This window comes from Pygoscelis adeliae, unplaced genomic scaffold, assembly GCF_000699105.1.
Source record: "Pygoscelis adeliae isolate BGI_AS28 unplaced genomic scaffold, ASM69910v1 Scaffold155, whole genome shotgun sequence".
NCBI classification, from domain to species: Eukaryota; Metazoa; Chordata; class Aves; order Sphenisciformes; family Spheniscidae; genus Pygoscelis; species Pygoscelis adeliae.
The window spans coordinates 3438257-3462525 of record NW_008824932.1 but is presented as its reverse complement, the minus strand read 5'-3'; the positions used below and the strand labels follow the sequence as shown (position 1 = coordinate 3462525).

General features: G+C 38.9%; 1 protein-coding gene across 1 annotated transcript in view; it reads right to left on the bottom strand.

Moving 5' to 3' along the window:
* Positions 1-24269, bottom strand: part of ACSL3 (acyl-CoA synthetase long-chain family member 3) — a 49616-nt gene that overhangs the window by 14326 nt on the left and 11021 nt on the right. Inside the window, exons 2-8 of the mRNA XM_009325049.1 lie at positions 21135-21238; positions 17117-17538; positions 10549-10726; positions 4243-4352; positions 2803-2941; positions 798-948; positions 68-191 (exon numbers count right to left, since the gene is read on the bottom strand). Coding sequence (XP_009323324.1) covers positions 68-191; positions 798-948; positions 2803-2941; positions 4243-4352; positions 10549-10726; positions 17117-17467 — 1053 coding nt within the window. The 5' untranslated portion in view covers positions 17468-17538; positions 21135-21238. The remainder of the gene's footprint in view (positions 1-67; positions 192-797; positions 949-2802; positions 2942-4242; positions 4353-10548; positions 10727-17116; positions 17539-21134; positions 21239-24269) is intronic.

Below are 24269 nucleotides of genomic sequence, written 5' to 3'. Positions count from 1 at the left end.
TACAAAGATCTGATGTAATTTTTTTTTTTTTTTTTTTTAACCATAAGGGCTTACATCTACAACATACCTGGTCAGCTAATGTCTGAGGCGAAGAGTAACCGATGCGGCATCCATGAGACAGACACACAAGTTCAGCACTCAGCTCCAGAACATGGGCAAGAGGCAAATAGCCAATATAGATGTCTTTTTCCCTGTAAAGAATTTTTAAAAGATAAGTTTGCGGTGTACCGTTAGAGTCCTCAGATGAGTCACTAAGCTAAATTTACACAGAGCTTACTGCAGAACTAGAGAAAGTGGAAAAATGCCTTTGAGCTTGAGAACGTATTTCAAATAATACGGGGTTTGTTTCCAAAGTTGCGTCCTACATACTGTAGGTTTAAGGCACGAACAAAGCGTGATGTTTGCTCATCCCAAGACAATTAACCGTGTATTATGGTTGCAAAGGCAACTCTGTTGACAAGATTAAAAATTGCACCAAACAGAAGGAAACTACAGAATTTAACACTGACCAAAGGAAGTACTGCCTAGGGAAGCTTTCAACCACTCTAGTGCAAGGCGGCCTCACAGGCTTTTGTGTCCCAGTCTTGCCCACGTACAGAAGACGAAAGAACAAACAGCACATGAAGCAGTCATGTCATTTAACGCAGTACTGGAAGATGCTCAGTCATCAGTGTATAATATGATGTGTCACAGACAAAGCAATACAAAACAGTTAATATATTACACAGTAGTTAATCTAAAATTATATGCAGCTACATGGCTTCATTATTTGCTGGTAAGTAACAGTTGGTACGTACCCCAGATTTGGAATCCTCTCAGCCATCCCAGTTATCCCAGCAATTATGTTGCAATGGGAGATCATAACTCCTTTGGGAACTCCTGTGGATCCGCTTGTGTACATGATCACCGCGATATCCGAGGGCACAGGCCTGGCCTGCTGTTTGTTTCCTGTAATTTGTGTTAAAAAAAGAGAACGTATAATGTGTGGAGAGCCTATCAGACTGGGAGATCTGATATACTAACACATTTCAGCAGTCATGCCAATATAACACTACGTGACTATTGCTATTACATTTTGCTTTCAGTTAAAAAGATTATGGTTAAGCTTAAGTGCCTTCACAAAGAGTAGGAACTTCTTTGCATTAGCTGAGCAATGCTTTGAGTGATTGTCCTAGTCTACCACGACAACGTTTTTTTCTATTATGTTTCCCATATTCCTGCAGAGGAGAGAAAAACGGGCAGAGCTTTGGCTTCTCCAAAATGCCACTGGGCTTCACATCCTTAGGAAGGTGTGCTGCACTGGTTCCACGCTGCCGCAGGGCCAGTCTCCGTTTGCAAAGCTACTTTCTCATGCGCCCCCCGGCAGGGGAACACCACGCTGCCTCATCAGCAAGGCGCTGCTGAGCCACATGAGGTCCAATTGCTATAAATATTTAAAGGAAGTCCAATCGCTTTAATAGGATTAAAGTGTTTTTTTAAATACTTGCACTGAGAGCAAGACAATACGAAAACAATTGGATTTATTCAGAGGAAAAACTGCATAACGCACAATGTATGCGGCACAACATACACGCTGAATGAGAAGAGTGAAAGCGTATTTAATAATTTCCCACTCACTGAATCTGTCCATCCTGCACGATGAACAACACAGAAGAAAAAAATACAAGCAGCAGTTCATGTACTTAACATAATATTAATTGAACATGCTTGACCATAAATAATTCATTGTAGTATTCCACAATTTATGAATGGTTAACTTGACAAAGATAATGTTCCTTTATTACAACGTATAGTGTGTGATATTTAAAAGACTGAAGAAAGATGAGACACCTTTTTACCTAGCACATAGATTAACAAATCTCAAGGAGCTAATGAATTATAGCCATAATTTTTTCTGTTGGTGTTGTCTGCAACAGTTTTAATAGTACATGAAACTGGTACCTCAAAAAGGGAAAACCATCTTTTAAAGAAATTGAGAGGTCATGATGTTGGGAGCAAACCTGCCTCCCCTGAACATCAACAGCAGATGGATTAACCACCCACCCTACTCCTAAGCGAAATTCAATCCAACATTCCTGTGCTTTCAGTGGTTAAAAGATTCTGAAAACGCAAAGGATAAGAACAGAAGAAAGCAACTACTGAATATAATGAAATCTTAAGATACTAGGTTTAGCCGCTCTTCAGAGCCAAGAATAAAAATCTGTTATGATAATAGCTAAAACACCTTCTGAAATTCTGAATTCTGAAAGTGTTACATAGATTGGAAATAGATTTCAAGACATTTACATAGTAGATTGATACTTTCAGAAATGCAATAAAAGTGACTGCGTTCCATCAGGTTTAAATGGCTATTTTACATTTTGTTATTTGTGAATTTAACAAAACTTAATGGTAGCGAATTACTGATGTCTTTTGCTATAAAATGCACAATAATTTTCTCTGTGTGCTCGGAATAACCTGTTTTTAGTATGTCTGATCATAAGAATGCTTTCTAAGTTTCTATCCTGGCCTAAACGCTTATCCTAAAAAATTATTCTTCAACATGTGACACTTGTTGTGGAGAAGACAGTTTTGATTAAAAGCACTTTACTCTGTTGAAAAACAAAAAAAGCCGCCCTACACCCCAAAATCAACCACAACCAAACCAAAAAACCCCCAGATTTTATTTAAAGAAAAAGCAGATGATAAAAGGTTAATCACTGCATAATTTTTTTGAGATCTGCAATTTCCCCAAGTTTACTCAACGGGGTCAAAGCAGGACAACAACTAAGACAATCCAAACAGAAAGAAGGGATAACCTACCAGTATCTGCCTTGGCCCCCATAGCTTGCACAGAAGCCATAGTGTGAACAATGACACCCTTGGGAAACTCTGACCACGTTGTTGGTTTGCCATCCACCGTAATAATATGTCGCAGCAGTGGAACCTGAGAAACAATTTCCTGTGGAAATGGACATGTGTTCAGAAACCAAACGTGAGGTTTGTGCCAACAAGAAGAAAAAAAATAAATCTATCTACTATATACATTAAAAAAAAAAGCATTGACATAAAATATCTGAGGATTTAAAATATCAGAGGATAAACTTGTCCAGCTCAAATAGCTACAAAGCTTGAAACTTTCCACATTTAGATTCACAGGACTAATTGAACTTTCCACTTACAAGTCCAAAAACTTTTCCAACCATTTACTGATCTGGGTCTTATTTCAAGAAAAGTCCACAAATAAGACTGCAAAGATTTGTAGAGATAATTGACTTTCCACTCTCATAGAACACTGAGAAGAAAAGGTCCTGGGCAGCTGGCAACACTGAACTCACAATAATTCTTATGTTGCTCCTTGATTACTGTGCTATTTAAAATAAGCAAGAGCTAGCAAAAATACAGAAAATTATTAGTTAAGCACTAGTTAAGCATTTCAAACAAAATGTGAGTTCTAAAACAATTATCAGTGTTCTAGTGGACAAAGAGATGATTATCATCTCTAGCAGAAGAAATTCATTCTCTTACTGCAAGCTGAAATAAATGTGCCCTGTATATATACTGTCATTCTAGAAACTTAAAAAAAAAAAAAAAGGTTTGGGAAATTCTCATTCAAAATTCAGCAACAGCGCACGGATTTTAATTAAAACAATTCCCTTATGTGAAAGGTCTAGTTCCCCCAAAACACATCATGGTGAAACTCATGCAGATTAGTTGTTCCACTTGTGTATTCGATCTGGGTCAGTAAGTCAAAAAAGTTTTTTTGACTGTTCTCGATGTTTAATAAGTTTTCCCCCGTGCTGGAAAACAGCTCTACCTCTTTGAGCACCCGTCTTTAGATTTAAGAGCCGTTCTCTGCTGGGAAAACATCCAACAATAAATCAGGAGGATGATCACATTTAGCTATTCATATACAGTTTATACATTTTTCTGTTCTTCCCGTTTGCTTCAACTGTTAAATTTATAGGCACTAAATCCACCCAGAAACCATAGCAATTTCTTGTAAAGGTGGTGTTCCAGGCAGCAATGCAGCTCTTCAATACTGCGAATTGCTTGTCCTGTTCTCCAAAGTCACCAAGGAGCCTAAATCCCACTGAAGGCTAACTATGTTTTTTTCTGTACATGAAGACAGATACATAAATCTTATTCTAAAAGTGTCTGCCCTATAGAAAGGCAATAAATCATTGTTCTGTACAACGGGACCAGGCCTTTTATCAATAATGAACAGATACGCTGGAAAGAGGTAGACAACAGTTTTCTGACCTTCAATTTTGTTTGCATCAATTCTTTACTAGTAATGATGGTGGTCACCTCCGTTTCATTTAGCCCATGTACTATTGCTGGGCCTCCCAGAGTAGCATACAGAGTAACAACTGAAACAGAAAACAGGGGGGGAAGAAAATGGTGAATCTCTATTTTACACTTTCAAGTATAGTTTACAATAAAGGGCTGAGATTAACCTAAGTTAGGCAAAACAGTAGAAATAGTTGTCAACTAACATAAAGGTGGTATAGTTTTGTGCTTTAAAAAATAGGTATTACATGGATTTAAATACAGCGTAATTTTCAGTTACTCCCAGAAAGAATAAAGAACAACCATTGTCCGTGCAACTGTTTACCATTTTTCAACCATTTTTCAGACCATTTTTCAAGGTCTAACTAGAGATACCAAAACCACATTACCCTATGCAATTCTCTTCTAGATCTACTCTTGTACCTTCATGGCTTTTACCAATTTAAAAGTAGGCATCAGTTCTCAGTTTCATACGCTGTTTAACAGTCCTCTTGTACACAGGGAAAAAAAAACAGCTTTCATTTACGTGACTTCTCTTTCCAGAATTCACATGCTCTGTTACTAGGCTTTTACAATTGACTGCTAATAATAAGCAGATTAAGTCTCACACTCAGTAATAAATCTGTCACTATCATATTCTCCCATCTATTTAAAACAACATAATAAAGGTTTAATCACCACAATCATTAGACATTGAACTGACATCATGAGAATACAGAACAGCAAGGAAAGAAAATATTTAGGAAATTGACTATTAGAAACATCGCTTCCTGTATGTAAGGACAGCTCATTAGCAACAGAGTGTTAAACCACAATTATTTCATAATAACAATTTTAAAATCATATTTCATTTCCTGCCATTTTTATGGGAACTGCGTGAGAAAAGACAGAAGAGACCGGGGAAGAAAAAGGCAGCTCAAAAAGGTAGAGAGGTATTGGTCTCAAAAAAATGATTGCCTATTTTCCAAGCAGAAAGCTAAACAGGGGCATCTCAAAAAAGCTGTAAGGTCAATCAACACAATCGTTAATAATTACAACATCAGCGCTGGAAGTTTTCTTCACATTAGGTATCCGAATTTCTTTTGTATTTTAGTCTGGATTTAGCTGAATATTTAAACAACAATTATTAAAACAAGACACCCCATTGTACGTTAGGGCTGTAACCATACTATGTTCACTGCAGCAAAAATAAAAAATGAAAATAAAATAACATCAAACTCCGTTGTAGTCTAAGATTTGAAATCCAGGGAGTTACTAACCCAGTGCAGCATACTAAGGAAGAACTCAAAAGCAGTTTTCTTACACAGGAAAGTAAATAGTTGACCTCTACTTATTTTTTCCTTGTTAAAACAGTCCATCATAGTTCAGAACTGTTGCAGGGCAAACGCACATGCACTGTGTTTTCTTTAATTTGGTGGGAGCAAAGTCCAGAAGAGTGCCTCTACTAGTTCCCACGAGCTCTCTCTACTTACTGCAGTGACCCCTGTTATACAAACATCTAGCAGAAATTCAGCTTCCCCAAGCCAACAAGCACAACCGAAATGACACACCGCCCGGAAAGAAAAGTATAATCTCCGAAATAACCATTTCTGTAGCTAATCACTCGCCTACAAATAAGTACATCAAGGGCAACCAGAGCTATATGACAGAGCCAAAGAGAAATATACCATTTATATGATGGCGTACTGATGTCATGGAGAGAAAAAAAACTGAGCAATGACTCTGATATGTGAAATTCTCACTTCTCCACATTGGCACCTAAAACTTTTTCAGACAAATCTGAAAGTTTAGGTAATTTTTTTTCTCTCCTTTTTCTCTTGAAGGCATACCGAGAAGGGAGTATCTTTTGCGTTCACCTTTACGCATGCAATAGTACAAGCGAGTCTTTGATATCTGGACTTCTGCTAGGAATACTGCTCTGAAAGTCTGACAAAAAGAAAAATCTCAACACCACTAAATTTGCCAGCTAATATACAAGAACAAAGCCTTGCCCTGAGGAAACAAACAGAGCTTTTGTCATTTATTTCAATGTAATCAAATGTTAAACTGAGTATTTCAGCATCCATCATACATAAAAAATAAAAAGCAAAGTATACCTTTAAAGGCTTCAGCCAAATCAATTCTGGCAAAACCACTTCTGCTCAAGCTTCAGGAAGGCATGATTGAAAAATGAAACGTAACCTTTCCTATTTATTTCATTATTTGGTTATACACTCGGGTGTTTTATCTGCCCACACTGGGGAAGAGCTCTTCACACAGATGAAGGGGAGATACTTTGGAAGAAAATCTGTTTTCATTTTAGTACTTTTGTTTCCATTTTTGAGCTAGCAATCCCACTCGACCTCCTGCAAATCCAAGACTTAAATGTAAAATTTACAATCAAGCAAGTATTTCTAATCATAAAACCACCTGTTTGTGCGAGTAATCCGTCACATAAAAATTACTTTCCCCATTTTAATTCTGTAGTACAAAAGGCATTCTCTCCAACACTAGGTATGAAGCAGATGAACCTGCTCCCTTGGCATCAGTTCTGGGCACGTCCCATCAGATTGAATACTTTTCACATTCGGAAAGAATGTCACAACACTACCACAGCAGTTAGCTGTTGCAAAACTTGTAAACTGAAAAATGCTAATTTGTGTCATTTAGCAATATCTTGCCACACTCCCTCTTCAACATCATCTGAATGCTATAATTCATTCAGCAAACCGACTACGTGAATACTGCATGATAATATCATCATCTGCCAACACACAAGTCAGCCAAGTTCACATGAGATGACATACAGCTTAGATGCTAAATACCACATCAGACAGCGTACCGAAGCATGTCTCAATAAGGGATTTTAAAACATTAAGCCAACAAAACCAAAAACACATGCCATTCTACACACGACATCCATCCACTATCTCATATTTTTTTTTCCCCCCTCAAATTACAAAATCTTCCTAGGATTTGTAAGTGTACTTCACTTCCAAAAAAGAAAAAAAAAAATTGATACAAGCCTTTGCATTCTATTCCCAGGATAGTCACTAGGAATCTAACAGATCCCAAAAGTGATAAAAGGGAACTGACACGGTGTATTAAGAGACACGTAGTTTAAAAGCCACACAGGCATCTCATCCGAGAACAGCCCGTGCAGACCTCTGCTCTGGCAGGCAAGTTAGCAGCAGTCACTCACTGAAGAAAGGACCAAAAATATCACTGAATTTAGGTTGGAAGGCACCTGGGAAGATCACCTGCACAAAACAGTTCATTAGAGCAGAGTGCTCAGGGCCATGGCCAGTCCGGTTTTAAGTGTCTCCAAGGATGGAGATTTCACAACCATTCTAGGCTCCTGTTCTGGTATTTAACCACCCTCACAATGAAGACGTTTGTCCTAATATCTAATCAAGTTTTCCTGTGTTTCAACCCGTGCCTGTTGCCTCCAGTCTTATCAAAACACACCTTTGAGCAGAGTCTGGCTTCATTCCCTCTGTACGCTCCCATTACATAGCTTTAGACGGCAACAAGATCTCGACTCACTCATCTTAATGCTAAACAGACCCCTCTCTATCAGCCTCTTCTCGTACGTCACGTTCTCCAACCCCTTCAGCATCTTGGCAGCCCTCCACTGGACTCACTCCAGTACGTCAAGGTCTTTTTTCCTACGGGGAAGCCCAAAACTGAGCACGGCGCTCTAGATGTGGTCTCACCAGCGTCCAAATGGAAGAGAAGGACCATTTCCCTGGACCTACCTGCTACACTCACGTTACTACCGCCCAGGATGCTGTTGGCCTTCACTGCAGGAAAGGCACTGCGTACTCATGGTTGACTCACTATCCACCAGGACCGCCAGGTCCTTTTCTGCAAAGCTGCTCTCTATCCAGTTGTTCCCCAGCCTATACTCGTGCATGAGGTTATTCCAGCACACACACAGGAATTTGTAGTCGCTTTTGTTGAACTCCATGAGGTTCCCGACAGCCCACTTTTCCAGCTGACAGGCCCCTCTGAACATCAGCCCTGCCCTCCAGTGTACTGGCTGCTCCCACCAACTTGCTACGGGCTGTGACTTGCTGTGTTTGCACTCTGTCCCATCATCCAGATCTTCAATAAAGACATTAAACAGTATTGGACTCTGTATCAATCCCCGAGGGCTGGCAGCTAACTTTGCCCAGCTGATCACAACCCTTTCCACCAACGGACCAATGAATTTTCCATCCGTCTTACCAGCTACTTGTCCAGTCTCTGTCTGAATAGTTTGGATGTACAGATACTAGAGGAGACCATGTCAAAGGCCTTGCTAAAGTCACAGTATACAACATCCCCTCTCTCCTTGTCCGCAGAGCCAGTCATCGTACAAGGCAAGCAGGCTGATTTTGAAACGGTATGGGCTAGGGCAGTACATCTTGTAACCACCTCCACCCTTAAAACTGAGGGAATAATACAGCATAAGGGTATAGACAAAATAACCACACAGACCCGCAGTAAAGACTTATTTAAATGAAAACTGCTATATAGTCATGAACGTCTGGCTTCTCAAACTGAGACAGACTCGTGCTTAGAGCAGAGAGGGACCATTTAAGATACAATTTTCTTGTTAGGCTTGCTTCCAAAATCTGAAAAAAGTCTAACCGATATACATCTTCACTGTAGGTAGGTAGTAAGTCATGAATTTCTGAATATCTGGGTTTTACAGCCCATCTCTTATTGAAGGAGGGTAAACATGGCATGGGAGAGAAGAGTCCAAAGCCTGTGAGGAACAGCAGCTTCTAGAGCGCCCTGTGAGAAAATGAGAAATGCCCCCACTGAGAACATCACAGAACCCAGCCAGGCTGGGCTTACAGTTAGGTGAATGACATAGTAAGGAGCGATGATGAAACAGACATTTGAAAACAATTCCTATACCAAGTTGAGATCAGCACTCAATAGGTTTCTCAGCAAGAAAAATAGGCCTAGAGCTCCTACGCATATCCTTGTGCCTAGGCTCAGACCAGGCTAGGGTATACAGCAGGCTTTGCACCATGGCAGAGACGTACCTCGGACACAGTTGTGGCCCTCTACATGACTCGAGTGAAAGGGGAGCAGACTTGGCTTTGCATTTGTCTCTGCCCTGTGCTGTGAAGCTGTGCAAGAACACCTCCAGCCAGTCTGTCCCATTCTGCCACTCCTCAAAGGCACCTCCAACACAGCCTGCAACTGCCCAGTGTACACATCCTGCCAAGAAAGAACCTTCTCCTCCTTGAGCAGACTCAGCTCTGCCCCACCACAGTTAGTGGTCTCCACAATAAAATAGCAGAAGACTAAAGGGTAAGTAACTAGAAGTTACAGAATGGGACTAAGACTCTCATCGGACAGAAAAGCCCAAAAGACATTTCTCTTATGGTCGCTCCGTGAGAAAATGAGGCGTATCGTCCAGGTCAGAGAACCTGGTCTTGGTCCGCTGCCAGGGTTAAGGATCCAGTTAGTGTGTGATTAAACCAGATACTATGAATGAGAGTGAGACTGACTTTAAATAGCCCACCAAAACTAAACACAGTCTTAAGGTTTCTGAAGTAATAACGAGGACTCAAGCTTGTCCTTGAGCATAGTCTCAAATCAGCACTCAGGTTAAATTAGAATGTATTAAATGACATGCAATAGACTATGAGGAAGTTAAGAGGCAGAGAGAAGAAAGAAAAATATAAAAGAAATACATCAGGCTCAGCCTAAGGTTTGAGTTAAGGAATGACTTACAGTTTGGTAAAGGAGTTACTAGGCAACTTTCTAATTCGAAAGAGCTGTCCAAAGTAAGTTCAGGACTTACTGGTTCCTCTTCACTTTTTAGAGATAACAGTATGATAAACTCTAACCAAAATCAAAATTAAAGAGTTGACAAAATATCCAGTTAAAACAAAACTTACAGGCACAGATGAAGGTTTGACGTCAACTCCTGAAACTGAGTCAATGAATTCATGTGTGATTTTTGTTTGTTTGTTTTTAGAAACTTGGAAATCTGTACTGATTTGAGATTAAAAGAAAATAAACCTCTCACAAATTCATTGAGCAAGATATACTTACTGAAACCATACTCCAGCTGCAAACAGATACACATTTCTCCACTCAGTAAGGCAAAACACTACAAAGTGCACAGTCTCTACCTTACACAGTATTTTTTATTTGTAGTTTTAAATGCTCCATATAAACTTTTTATATAAAGTTTTCTCAGTGTGTAAAGTCAAGTACGAAAAAGGTTTGTTTTCAGATTGTGTTGTAAGATCCAAAGACATAAATATTTTAGGAAAGACGTGTACTTACGCTGGTAGTTGCACATAAAGCAGGCCTGTGCTGCAATCATCCACTCAGCTCTGGTCTCACAAAAGATAGCAATGTTAGTCTTTGGTTGCTGACCCAATACTGCTAAGCCGTTTCCAAAATTAACAGCTTTAATGTATACATCTTCATATGAAAGCCAGGTGTACTTGCCAAGGATGACCTAATAAGAATAATAAATTCGATTTAGAAAACGAAAATCCTTAACACGTGTCCTACTACATCTTTATCCACGTGAAGAAACCACGCATGTTTGACGTAAAAGTTGCTTAAATTCTAAGAGCAGTTTATTCAAGATAACTAATATTCTTGCCAAAAACTACAGGGACTGTGGAAATTCCAACACAAATACTGCAATATCTCCACACGTTAGCACCTCCGTTTCTGTTCTCACATTAGGAAAGCACACGATTCCCACTGTATTTCGTAGCTTCAGCAGCCCTCCGAAAGGCCGTGGTTATCTGACCCATGTGCTTTTGGATTTTTAACAAAGGTTTGTTTTATTTTAAATAAAGGGGGACAAGCACTACCTAGTGCAATACATACTCTGTTATTTCCTTTCTTGGATATTTGGGCTATGATTCTCCTGTACAAATATGATACTTAGGTGTTCATTCTTATTAAAAAAAAAAAAACAAACCAAAAAACAGGGAAACTGGAATCCAGAAAGCGATATATCAATGGGTCCTCAGTCAGAAACTGTGAAATCCCCCTCCCTTTCTTTGTTCCGAAACAAATGTCAGGGGGAAGGGGAGTTATCTTTTTGCCCTTTTCTACTGGTGAACGAAAGTGGGACAGAAGACTGGACTGGAAATTACTGGCAAATCTCAGTACTGAAAAGTCATGCGGAGAAAGTTAAGCAATCTCACCTTCCTTCTGTATGGGAAAGCTGGTGCACAGTAAAATTGGATTTGAATTTACAGTTCACTATCTGTCATAGATTTCTACGTGTGCACTTGCACCTTACAGTACTATTTTCTCACTGAGTGACAGGTTATTTCTTTGATGACATCCTAGAAGTTTTCATATACAGATGTAGTACAAAGAAGATGTTTTGCACTGAAAAACCAGACTCAAATTATAGTACCTTACCTGTCTAGTTATACAAGCACCTTGACAATTTTGAAAACTGATTTTTATTAGTCAAGTATTTCGGACATTACCTTTGGCTACACAGCATTAGTAACAAACGCAAGCAAACGATTAAAAATGAAAAAAAACCAAACAAAACCCTAGAAAAGCAAACTTCTCCCTCCTCCCTCCATTCTGTTTTCCAGATTTCATTTATCAACTTGTAACTAAATTTCAAACTTGTGGGCTGTAAAATCTAACAGCTTTTTGGCATGTAACTACATTTCTAATGAGCCTGTATTTCCACATCCACTTCCTTAATAAAATTAATTTGAAAATCTCTCTCAAACTCTAATAGCAAAATAAAATCTAATAGATTTCTTTTATCAAAACACTTTTTCAGACTGCTGAAGTTTCCTATTGGGTAACTGAGTTGTACCTGCTACAGCCTTGCTGCATGTTGCTCATTAACCTACTCGTCCTGTTTAGCAGGACAAACCTTTCTTAACTCAGGACACGTGCAGCTGCTTGGAAATCTCACAAATGTTTTCATAGGAAAATATCATTTAACAAAACCAAAAAACAATACTTGCCAACAACAGCAATACTTAGCAATTTCACCAGAAAATAAACATTTCTCACACAAATATCCGCCCAGGTTTCCCCGCTGTATTTACAGAAACTCAGCTTCATTGGCAAATAGGCTGTTACAGAGCCAAAAACCTTACTGGAGAAGAACGATCCCATTGAATTTCTCTGCTGTAACCCGGGAGAGAACCACAGCAGAACGGCTGCCTGACCACAGCCGCAGCACCGCGGGGCAGAGGGCTCACAGGCTACCTGCGCTCGGAGGTACGGCCCCCGAGGAGGAGGACCTGGCAGTTCCTTTCCGTTTCGACACACCAAGATATTTCTGGCGTGGAAAACCTTTGCTGCTTCCAAAGAAAATATTGCACCTCTTCCCCTCCATCCGAATGTCAGTCATTTGGAATTTTAATTCCAATTTGGGACATTTTTTCCCCCCCAACTGCAGTATTTTGGTCAGACTTGGAAATTCCTGACGAGCTCACCAGTTGAAAACAATTTACAGGAATGAATCAGGCAACACCTTTCCCACCATTGTACCCTACCTACAGTGTGGCCTCAGGGACGCTGCTCTCAAATAATTAGGCCAAGAAATACAAGCAGATTCTTGTTACTCTTTCTGGTAAGTTTGCCAATCCATAAATTAACAGGTTTTGGTAATTTCCACCATTCACTACGTAACTCACTAAAGTTGAAATAATAAATCATTTAAGGATCAAAAATGGATCTTTCTGAATAACACTTGCGATTATGATTTTTCCCTTTTTTTATTCTCTTAAATAATTTATTCTCATTGCTTAAACGCGTTTGATACAAAGTAGTGAAAGAAGGCCTTATTGGCGCTTTCCCTTCTTAAGAGGTTAGAAAACGCGCGGAAAGGAAGTATAGCACTGTTAGTAATATTTTTTCTATATATAGAAATATATTTCTGAACACTGACGTGTGAGAACAGATGAGAAGACCCTTTTCAATGCAGCTACTTTGAGTTTTACTTTTCCTACCGCCTTCCATATATTTAAATTCCCATGTCCCCTTTCTCCCCGTGCCCAGCATTTCTTCTCTATTCCCTCCCTACGGCACATTAATATACTGCCGCTGTCCGTTACGTCCCTTTCTCCCCCATTTCCCTATATGCTTCTTCAGCTGGACGCAGAGCAGGTTATGGTTTCTCTCATCCTTCCTTATGTTTGAGTATGTCTCCAAATCCATCTCCCTTCTTGGCCCTTCCCTCAGTAGCTTTCGCTAATATTTTCCAATGTGCAGTTTCTATTGTAAACAGCTGTTAAGACTGATGTTAAGTGCCAGCGTCTTTTAAACGTCCACACACGTTTAATTTTACAACTTTCAGAACTTATTTCTGCTAGATAGCTACTTACACGTGTAAAGAAAGTGACTGTGCAAGAGTTTGCAAGAGAAGGGCCCAAGAAGTCAAGATTATTGAGAATTGATTAAGCAGATACATAAAACCAAACACTAAATCAGAAGAGACAGCACCCCTGACTGTTTACTTCGAAATACTACATTAAATAGAAAAATACTGCCCTCTAGTGCACCAGCTTTTAAACATACTTAAACTGCAACTTATTAAAAATACTTGAGTTGTCTATTCAATGCATTGGAAAATGTTATTAAATATCAGTACTGTATTAATATTGGAAATCCAGCAAAGTATAGAGACTAAATACTTGCTGCACAGTGAACATTTCTTAATCTGGATTTTAGGGCAACCATATTCAAGTTTTTAGTGTGAAGGCGTCATAAAATGTTCTCAAAAAAGCTGCAGGCACATGTACAGTCATTAAACTACCTGACCTTGGTTAGCTTTCAAGGTCTTCCTAAAAGTAGCTTATAAGGCTTGAAGAACCTTGACTACAATTTGGAAGCCAGTGATCATGAGTTAGATACGTCTCCTTGTAGAAAGTATATTACAAATAATACAAAGGAGGTTATGTGAAATGTCCATTTTTGGCCTTTTTCACACGAAAACATGGGACTGCAGCTGAACACTTCTGAAAAACCCCACCCTAAAATATTATTTACATAGCACCCTATGTTTTTCAACATCATAAGCTACTCTCTTACTGCTCAATGACTTGGCATGGCAAAAACCTTCCTGCAACTTCACGGGAAGTTTCAGGACCAGCTGTAATGAGCACTGGTCTGAATTCCCAAGTGCTTGCCCGTGTGCTTGCTGCTTCACGTAAGTCTCACAGGCTTTAGATGCATCACCTTCCCCTACCAAAATCGTGTTTACTTTTCCCCATTATGTCTTATTTATTATGTTTCCATTAATTCTGTTCTTGGTTACAAACCCTCTTTAAAACAGAACCAACCAACCAACCCACCCCCAAAACAAGCAATCCCCCCCCAAACAACAAAAGAACACACACACAAACAAAGCAAAATCCACATACTAACATATATAAAAGCAAGCATGTGATAATATAACCTGTAACTAAGGTGACATAAAATAATCAACCAGCAGAATACAGTTCATCTTTTGGGCATTGTAAAATTTAAGCTCTGCTTAAATTAATTAATTTTTCCAATTAATTACATCTTAATCTCTGAAGTATTTTTGACATTATTTTATCCTGACTTAAATATGTATTTGATGAAATTAATATTAGGTATGCTTTCCAACTCGTGTATTAAAGGACACTACAGAAGGAAACAGAAAAACTACCTACCTATGAAATATTATAAAATGCAACAAAGTGAGCAGAAGCAAGTATTTGTATTTTATTAACATCCATGAATTTCTGCTACTTTGGTAACTACAAAGGAATAAATAAATCTTTTGAACAGTATCGTATCATAAAAATTCAAGAAATTACAGATTATCTGGGATATCATTGCTCTCAGAACAAATTAATGTAGTATCTGATCTTAAAGATGTAAAAGATCTAGCTTTAAATAATTTTAGCTAAAGTGTGAGCACTTAGTTCTCCTAAGAATCAGAAGCTTAATATTTTAATAATTTTAATAATTTAAATAATTTTAGCTAAAGTGTGAGCACTTAGTTCTCCTAAGAATCAGAAGCTTAATATTTTAATTTTTTGAGATATGTATTTACCCCATTAATGAATCATTAATTAGGCTAATCTAGCCTACTGCAATTTGCACAGAGAGACATCTTCTAATACATAATGCAATTCAGTACACAGACCCATGATCTACATTCAGATCTGCCCCTGACTTGCAGGTGACCTCAGAAAAATGCATCAATGATTCCCACCACTGAGTTCAATTTCTGAAAGGGAAAAAAAAATTAACAAGTTTTGCAGCTCCTCTAAGGCATAGAAATTATATGCATTGTATCCACGAATTAAATTCCTCACTTGCTAAAACATGTTATGAGGTATTAAGAAGCACTGTATTCCTTAATGGAAAAAACAATTTCAAAGTAGACTTATGTGATAATGCCACAACTTGGAACAAAATACCACGAGGGCAAGGATGGCAATCAACCATAATGAACTGTTGTGTCAAGCTTAGACAAAATTACCTAACTTAGGTAATTTCTAAGTCTAAATACTTAGAAACAATTAATTTAAGTAGGTCAACACCAACATTTTTCAGCTTTCCAATATTCAGAACTTTGCTTACATAATGGAAAAGGCTAAAACCCCTAAGTTCTTAAGCCTTACGTTACTAATTACGTTTAAAAAACAGAGCACAGATCACGGGCAGCCAAAATTCTGATTTGTGCTCAGAAGCCTGCTTTGTACAACATGAACTTTCTGTTTCTTTACAGGGCAATGAGGCAGGAAAATGTGCATCAAGAAAGATTGTATGCACCCATTTCTCCCAGCATTTCCTTCATACTGAAAAATTAACTCCATAGCTGGGAGGAAGTTTCACTAGCAATTAAAGCTTCTATAAAGACTTAAACAGAACTAAACTTTGCCATGTATTGTGATATTAATCAAATTCTACTTTAAACATTATACTCCTGTATCAGAATTAAAATTAGCAGTATTTAAGGAATCCTTTATTATATGAGGAGATAAATTTTTCTTCTGCAGGAAAACTAATCTTAACTAAAAATTGTTTTTATAGCATGTAGTTAACAACTGTATTATATATCTATCACATATAATACATATCCACATATATATATGCGTATCCTGTTCATGGTATCTTGACTTGCTTCTTCAGGCAAAACTGCATTTTTAAATGCCTCTGAACAAATACAAAGCAGCAACTGACAATACAGGCCTGAACTTAAAAGACTATAAAAAGTCAGTCCCTTGAAACAGAGTTTTAATACTGAAGTTGCATCTCACACACACCCCATGATTACAGATTAGCAGAGCAGTAGTTCACCTCGAAGGAGGTTGAAAGGAGGAAAAAAAAAAAAAAAAAAGAGACTCTTCCAATTAAAGCCTGTGCAATCCTTTTCCAAACAAACATTTCATTTAAGCCCTGACTTCACAGGGCAAAACAGTAAATCCTTAAGTTACAATTAAGTTTACTGGAAAGGCACATCTGAGTATCGGCATGTAGGAATTTTTCTGTATTTAACTGATGATAGTTCAGAATAACAGAAAGGGAGACTTTTTTCTTAAGTCACCTAAAAGGCAAACTTTAAAGCCAGTTACATCATCAGCTAAATATTAAAAACAAATACCTAAAACGCATTTGTGTTTTTCCTTTGGCTGAAACCATAAAAAAGGATATCTACTCAAGAATGCAAAAAGAAGGTTTAGATCTGTTTTAAATGCTGAGTAATGAAAGGTTGGGAATTAGATAATGTAACTCTCTTCACTACTACTTAATCTAAGTAGAGAAATTTATTTTTCCTCCCGGTTTGCTTTACTGGACTAGAAGTGCTGCAAAAGAAAGTAAACACACCTTGAAAAAATTCTTGAAGGCAGACTGCAAAAAGACTTACCTTTTTAAAAACTTTTCCTGATGGCTGGATTTCATCTTCCTCTTTTAGGATTTCACGTGTTCCCAAGAGTTTTTTGTCCTTAAATTTAGTTTTAGCATATTTAAAAACTTTGTCGAGTGTATCACACCCAGGATATAAAACTGAAGCTAAGCAATGTAGACTGTTAACAGATCTGTACGCACCCCCAGGCTTGTTATTCACAGGTTTAGCTTTGACCTGCTTGGCTTTTGCTATAGCCTGCCTTGATCCTGAAAATATGTACCAGGGAATGTATGTTACAAAGGAGTACACCAAGATTATAAAGTTTATAAACTGTAGAAGAACAGGGTTGATGTTATGCTTCAACTTCATTTTGGCTGCTTGCGAAGGTTACAAGGAAGAGTTCGGAACCATGGATCAATTAGACAGGGATCCAAAAAGCTCTGAAAAGAGAAAAGAAAACGTTAGTGGTAAACTCTATGGCTGTTGGCAAGGGGGTTATTTTCAAACACATTCTTGCAATCCATATCAAAGTATGTCTTTTTATGCAGAAATTAGGCTAAAAGTCTTAACCCCTAACACAAACAAAACAAGACACCGACACATGAAGAAAAACTCTTCCATTCCCATTTAACAGACTGCAGTACTTACTATTATTTTTATTTCTTTGGACGCTACACAACACAAACAGAGAACCTAAGGAATTCAGGACCTGGGTTTTTAATTAAATGGCATGTGAACGGCATGTATTTATCTGAAAATGTTATGTGATTATACAATTTAAAAGATTCTCTCCCACCACATCAGAATACCTACATGCGTATCTTCACTAGCAATCTTTATGACCTTTGATGACTGTAAATCATCAACCCCCATATAGGCCCTAAGAACACAAGTAATGCCACCGCTCCGTATGTGGGAAACCCCGATCACTAAGTTTGTTGAAATGCTTTCCAAACATTGTGCAGACTGGGACACCTACGTAAGAGAAGGAAACTCTAACCTTCCTCCACGAAGGCCCCGTATGCAACAGAACTTTGCTGGTTCTTTCATTCCTAGGGACTTTCCATCAGTCCTATGATTTCAGCCTCAGTACCAGTATGCAACAGGCACACTCGTTATATAAATAAATATGACACTAAGTTAACTGATGTTTGGTAAATACTGGAAAATGGCTTAGAAATATCCCCAAATCCTAACAGCACTATGAAGAGATGCATAACTTTTTCCAGGGTCCCTAATGATGCCAGGGTATTCACACTTCGACTTTTTTAAAGCATCGTTTATCACACCTAAAGACCACAACGATGCAACTTTCTGATGTATTCTACTGTGGAGGCAAGAAATTATGCTATCTATCTAAAAGACCCCCCCAAAAAATCAACAAAATAAACTCATTATGGAAAAGAGGGACACTTGTCATCATGGCTGAAGATGAATTTCTGCAATGGTGAATAAGCTACCAGTTATAAAAAAATCCGTGTTTTACGCATAAAAGCAAAATGAACTATAAGTACACTTCACTCCATTAACTCTCCAAATGTATTGATACAACTGTATTAAAAGCAATACCATAAATCAAGCAACTAATAATGTGTATATAAGATGTACAACTTAGAAAGAACTATCAAAATTAAGTAACTTTTCATTCGTAAGATACAGTGCCAGTACCATATTATTCTTTGCTGTTGTCTTACGTTCATTGACTCTTTGAAAACCCTAATGAAAAGAAATTTTCAGTGAAAAAGTAATGTTTAAATCGTGTAAGATCCTTCAGTAGTAATGGAAAGAAACCTTGCTTCATGAATCTTAGACTTGTAGGTCCTTTTGGGAACAGATCAGTCCAATATCCTTCATTTGTAGGATATTAATTCCATCCTTCTCTAAACCATACCATTTCTTAAAACTCCACGCAAAATTATTTGACCATCAACTTCTTCCCTAACAAGCTGCTGTAACCTCATCGTTCACACAGCGTCGTTACAGGCAGTTTGAAGGGACCAAGCAACATCAAGGTCTGTTCTGCAAAGCACCCAGAGACCCACATTCAAAGAAGCATAGGAGCTCTTCACAGTAGGGACTTACTGAATCAAGCAGCAGAGGGGGAAAGGGATTTAAAACCTAAAAAATTGAAGTGTCTATATTTTGATTTTCAGATCAAAGGCAAAAAGCCATGACAAATAAAAAAAACAAACTTAAATAGGCTAAAGGGCAAATTCAGTAATCGTTTGAAGAGACTTATGTTCTTAGGCTGTCACTGGAGGATACTTAACGGAAATCATCATGTGCCAGTCAATAAGCTACTGCAGTCCAGAAAAATTATGCTGTTGTTGATAGCAGCATAGAACATGTTTTTTTAAACCTGAATCCAGAGTTCACACAACAAAAGTTTACCCGTTTTTCAAAAAGTTATACGTTGTACTATAATTTTGTCCGGCTGAACCACAACACAAAGGAAGTTTCTTGGTGGCAACGTAAAGGCTCCACCTCTTTCCGTGTATAACTGAAGAACACGGATGCATTTTAACTCATCATTTCATTTATTTGTTTGCTATGTTGCAGAAGAGAAAAATTCCAGGTAAGCAAAGGAGATGTCTTGTTTCAGCTTAAAAGGCCTTCATCCAACAGATTTAACATTGCCACTCCCAGCAGAAGAACATCGAAGTCAGCTACATGGATCACTAAGCATCTGATAAAAAAACATTTCGATGACAATGTAGAAGCAAAACTTAACCCTAACTTGAGACGGGAGTGCTAGCAGTTAAGACAATTATCTTTTTCTTTTACTACAAGCAAAGTCAAGGCAGCTGAACAGGACACTACTTTTTGGGGTTTTTGTTAAGTAGAAGGTCATTTAACCTCCCAAAAAAACTGGTTTTAAAAAAGATTGTTTTCATTAAGATACAATGTTTGTACGTGCATTTTTTTTCTATAACAATTGCTATTTTGAACCTTTAATGTATGGTATTTTAAAAACTCGGAACAAAAATGCATAATTAATAATCAATTTGCAGAACTAAGCTGAAAATTAAAAGTTTTAGGGAAATTTTCAAGGTTATATAAAATTTGAAAGGCTTGAAAGGGATGCACTGTTTGCTGTTTAATATTCCGCCTTTAAAAAGTACCAAACAAAAGAAACCCTCCGAAAGACTTAGTGAAATACGATACCGGGGCTTCAAAAATTTCATTGAAATACAATTTGTGGTCACCTTGTTAATTTTGGAAGTATATGACTGCTTTTGACCGTAAAAAGAGGGTAAGTAAACCCAACATTTTGGGGCAGGGAACGGAAAGCAGAGGCCAACGGGATGCTAAGCAGTTTTAGTATTAGTTAGGCTAGGACACCGTGAGAAAGTCCACTGCCTTTACAATACCGGAATTTTGTTCTTGGGTAACTCCTGTTTAATCACTGACAAATAAAAAAACATGACACATGAAAATATCTTTGACTTAGTGGTTCGGTCTGCAGATTAGCTGTGAACAGTCGGGTTCTTACAGAACATGCATCCATTCTGTTTTCACATAATCCTGTTGGGGTTTTTGAGGAATCAGCGTTCAAACCCTGACTAGTGATGCAGGAAAGGCTGGCAGATTAAATCCTGAAGGAAAGAGCTGCTAATCTATGCAATACACCTTAACAGAAAAACTGTGCAAGTGGTTGTTTCTGCACACACATAATAGCTGTTCAGTTTACAAGTAATTCTGCTTCATGAAGTAGTCACCAAACGGGAAAGGGCAAGACCACAAGTAAAAAGTAACACACTTTTTTTAACAGCAAAGAGAAGCAGCAACCGGCACACTCATTCATGAGTCTGGAGAAGTAAACCGGCAGTTTTGGGGACTTAATATGCTTAATACATAATCAGTGATTTGGCCGGATATACTACTTACACTAATACTGTTACACCTTTTAGTTTTAGAAGAAAACTTTTGTTAAATGAGGAAAAAGAAAAAAATCCTTAAAGGAATGTGTTTACTAATTGAGCTGCTTATAATAATTACACTACAATAAAAGCACGAATTAACAAGAAAAAGAAACCTTATGCAACTCCTCATCGTGGCAGGTACAGGTACAACAGCCGATACAAGATGTCCCCGTCTCAGTTTACTCAACAGGAGCTGTCACAGGCAACTGCGCGAAATCTAAGAACGGAAAATCCCCATTAAATATGGCAATTATAAAATGCATCCTCCATTCTTTCGCTTGTCTTTTATAATACATAAATAAAACCTTTTGCTCATGTAATACTGCACTGTATCACCTCGGAGAGTCTAGGCCCACTACATCTAAGTTAAAACAAAGCCAACAGTAACGCACAACACAGTTAGTCGTGGTTCGTACTCAAGTCCAGTATAATCAAGGTGGCTGGAAGAGCATTAGTTGAAGTCAGCAGCTCACGCTACTAGCCTCCCTGACAAACTCTAACTCCCCCGCGCCTTTCAGTGTAACACTGGTTCTGCCATTTGGGGTGGAAAAAATGTACCTATCTTTGTACAGCTTTCTACGCAGAGAATACATTTCAGCCTGAGTAATAAGTTTTCCTGGACACTTTATAAAAAGACTACATAAAATAGTAATCATTACATTTATTGACTTTGCTCTACTATACATCAAGGTTGTCTTTATTGCTCTTTGCAGAAAGAAGTCTTACTTAAAAACCTGTGCCAGTAATTCACATTTAAAATACGCAGCAAATGTAAACATTTCGTACCTATTACCTGTGGGCAAACATTATTTACACACCTATTCAGTTCTTACGCAGATAATCTTTTCCAGAAAACAGTTTCAGTGGGTTGACTATTTCAGCCTGCTGCTTGAGGTAAGTACTCAGGGTGCTCACTGCCCCATTTCTTGACTTCCACGATTTCACACGTACTCATTAAACAAAACCAAACCCAGAGATTCCAAGATACCCTTGCAAAAAAACCTTTCCATCAACAATTTATAGTCACACGAACACACATCAGATTTCTCTTATCAGCGAATCTTGCAAAAAGAAACTGATTTGTTAACATTCGCAGAAAGGATAAAAAGGTTATTTACAGGGTTAGGCTTTATTGGACAAAATGACTGAGTATCTTCATGTATTGCCTGATATCTTCATTATAAAAACTAACAATCGAAGTACTCAAGACAATATAACAAAGCCCATAATATAGAATTTTAACTGTATCAGAAATTAGCCTCTACTAGTTTACATCTGGACTTAAGCAACATTAACAACCCTAAGGAAGCAGGCTTTTTTACTACATCTGGAATTCGCTATATGAGCTGCCAGTGATAACATTTCTTTGCGAGCATTCAGCAAGTGAGCTTTTCTTTTACAAAAAGAAGAAACCTAAAATAACCAAATTACTATTATCCATTTCTAAATACTCATGTACTCAACTATAGAAAGGTAGAAAAGAAAACCGAATGTACACAGAAGCAACAGCCTATGCTTCACAAGGAAATTCCCTTGACTATGAAGCAAGGTAGAGCCTGAGGTAGCAAACAGTGCTGAGGAAAAAATCCTAAATGTATAGCCATCTAAGCGGAAGATCTGTTTTGCACTATGGATTTAAGACAGTTATATTTGAAAACAGATGTCCTCACAGCTACAGCAGAAGTGTTTTCACACATTTCTTGAAACGGAGAGGACAGAAATCCCAACAAGCCCTAGAGAATGGTGGAAACAATGCTTTGGTCCCCAGGGAAGAGCTGGTGCTCAGCATGTTTTCCCAAATTTGAAGCAACTGCAGAGCGAGCACAAGGACCCGCCTCAGCTCCCCAGCTCACCCTCCCTGCTGCTTTCTGCAGCAAGCCTCTCCTCCCCACCACCTCCCGCATCCCCAGAGAGCCGCTGCCCTGGGACTGCTCGTGGGACCTGTGTCGCTCCCCAGGGCCCAGCTCCCTCCAAGCCAGCCTGGTGGTCCCCTCTCTCCCAAGCCCAGTGGTTTCCACGCAAGCACAAACGCTGTCCTTGTCCCCTGCTTGCTTATCTTCTAGGCTCTCCACCCCTCCATGCCACCCTTCCCCAGGCTGGTGCCGGGGTCTCAGGATCACTTCTAGAGCAGGGGAGACCTTCCACGCGCCTCTGAAACATCCAGAAAGCCCTTCACCAGGCAGACCCGAAACCCTGTTCCAAAGTGGACTGCCTCTATCGAGTCAAGTTGGGAACAGATCCGCAGCTCTGTCCAAAAGGACATCTGCTTGCAACAGGGAGGAAAAAAAATGCTCGGTGCACCAACCCCTCGGTTATCACCACCCGCTGGAAACAAAGCTAGCAGCGGTACCTTCCTCAACAGCTCTACCTGACCATGCAGGGCTTGTTATGGTTATTCAAAAGCCTTTGCTAAAGAAAGATCTAGGAGATCAGGATTGCATGGCTGTCACAGTCTGACCTACACTCGGCTAGAGGTTTCCATGAAACCTTTTCAAGCAGGCAGACCTAGAATGAACTTAATTCCCACATCATCTCCAGTCCTTGATTTCTCACTCCCAGTCCTGAACAAGAGATATCTGTCTCTCCCTGGACTTTGTCTTCCTCGCCGCTACACAGGTTGTGAACTGCTATTAGCTTGCACAGAAAGGTATAGTGGGAGAGCAAAATTACTACCTGTTACAGCTTTTCTCTCAAAAGGACATAGATTTTCTGGATGTGGGGAGAATTAACTACTCTCTGCATGCACATCTAGGGTAATTTTGAACTACCTTGCTCAGATTGCCCTCAAGCCTCCAGCTGTGACCCACCTCTCGCACAACCCTGAGTGAATAGTCAGGCTTTTTAAACGCTTCCAGTTGCTCTGCTGGGGATCACAAACACACACAGGCGGATTCCCGGGGCCACCTACAGCACTCCCACTCCTGCTCACACAACTCACCCCCCCGGGAGGCTTCAGCATAAGCAAATCCACAACTGAACTCCAGTCCTGATGGCAACTCAGGCGCTTCCGTGCACGAGCGTGTTTCCAAAAAGTACAGGAGGGCACACACAGACCATTAGGAAAGACGCATCATGACCTGGAACAAACCAGTTTCCAAGGTAAGTGTTTAACAGGCTGCTGGGGCAGCCAAGGTGGCTCATGAAGTGCATGGCCTGAGGGTATGGTTTCAGTTTGGCTCAAGCAGATTTAACACTGGGCTGCTAATAAAAAGAGCGTTCATCTCCAAAACGTAATCCAGCTCTTTCCC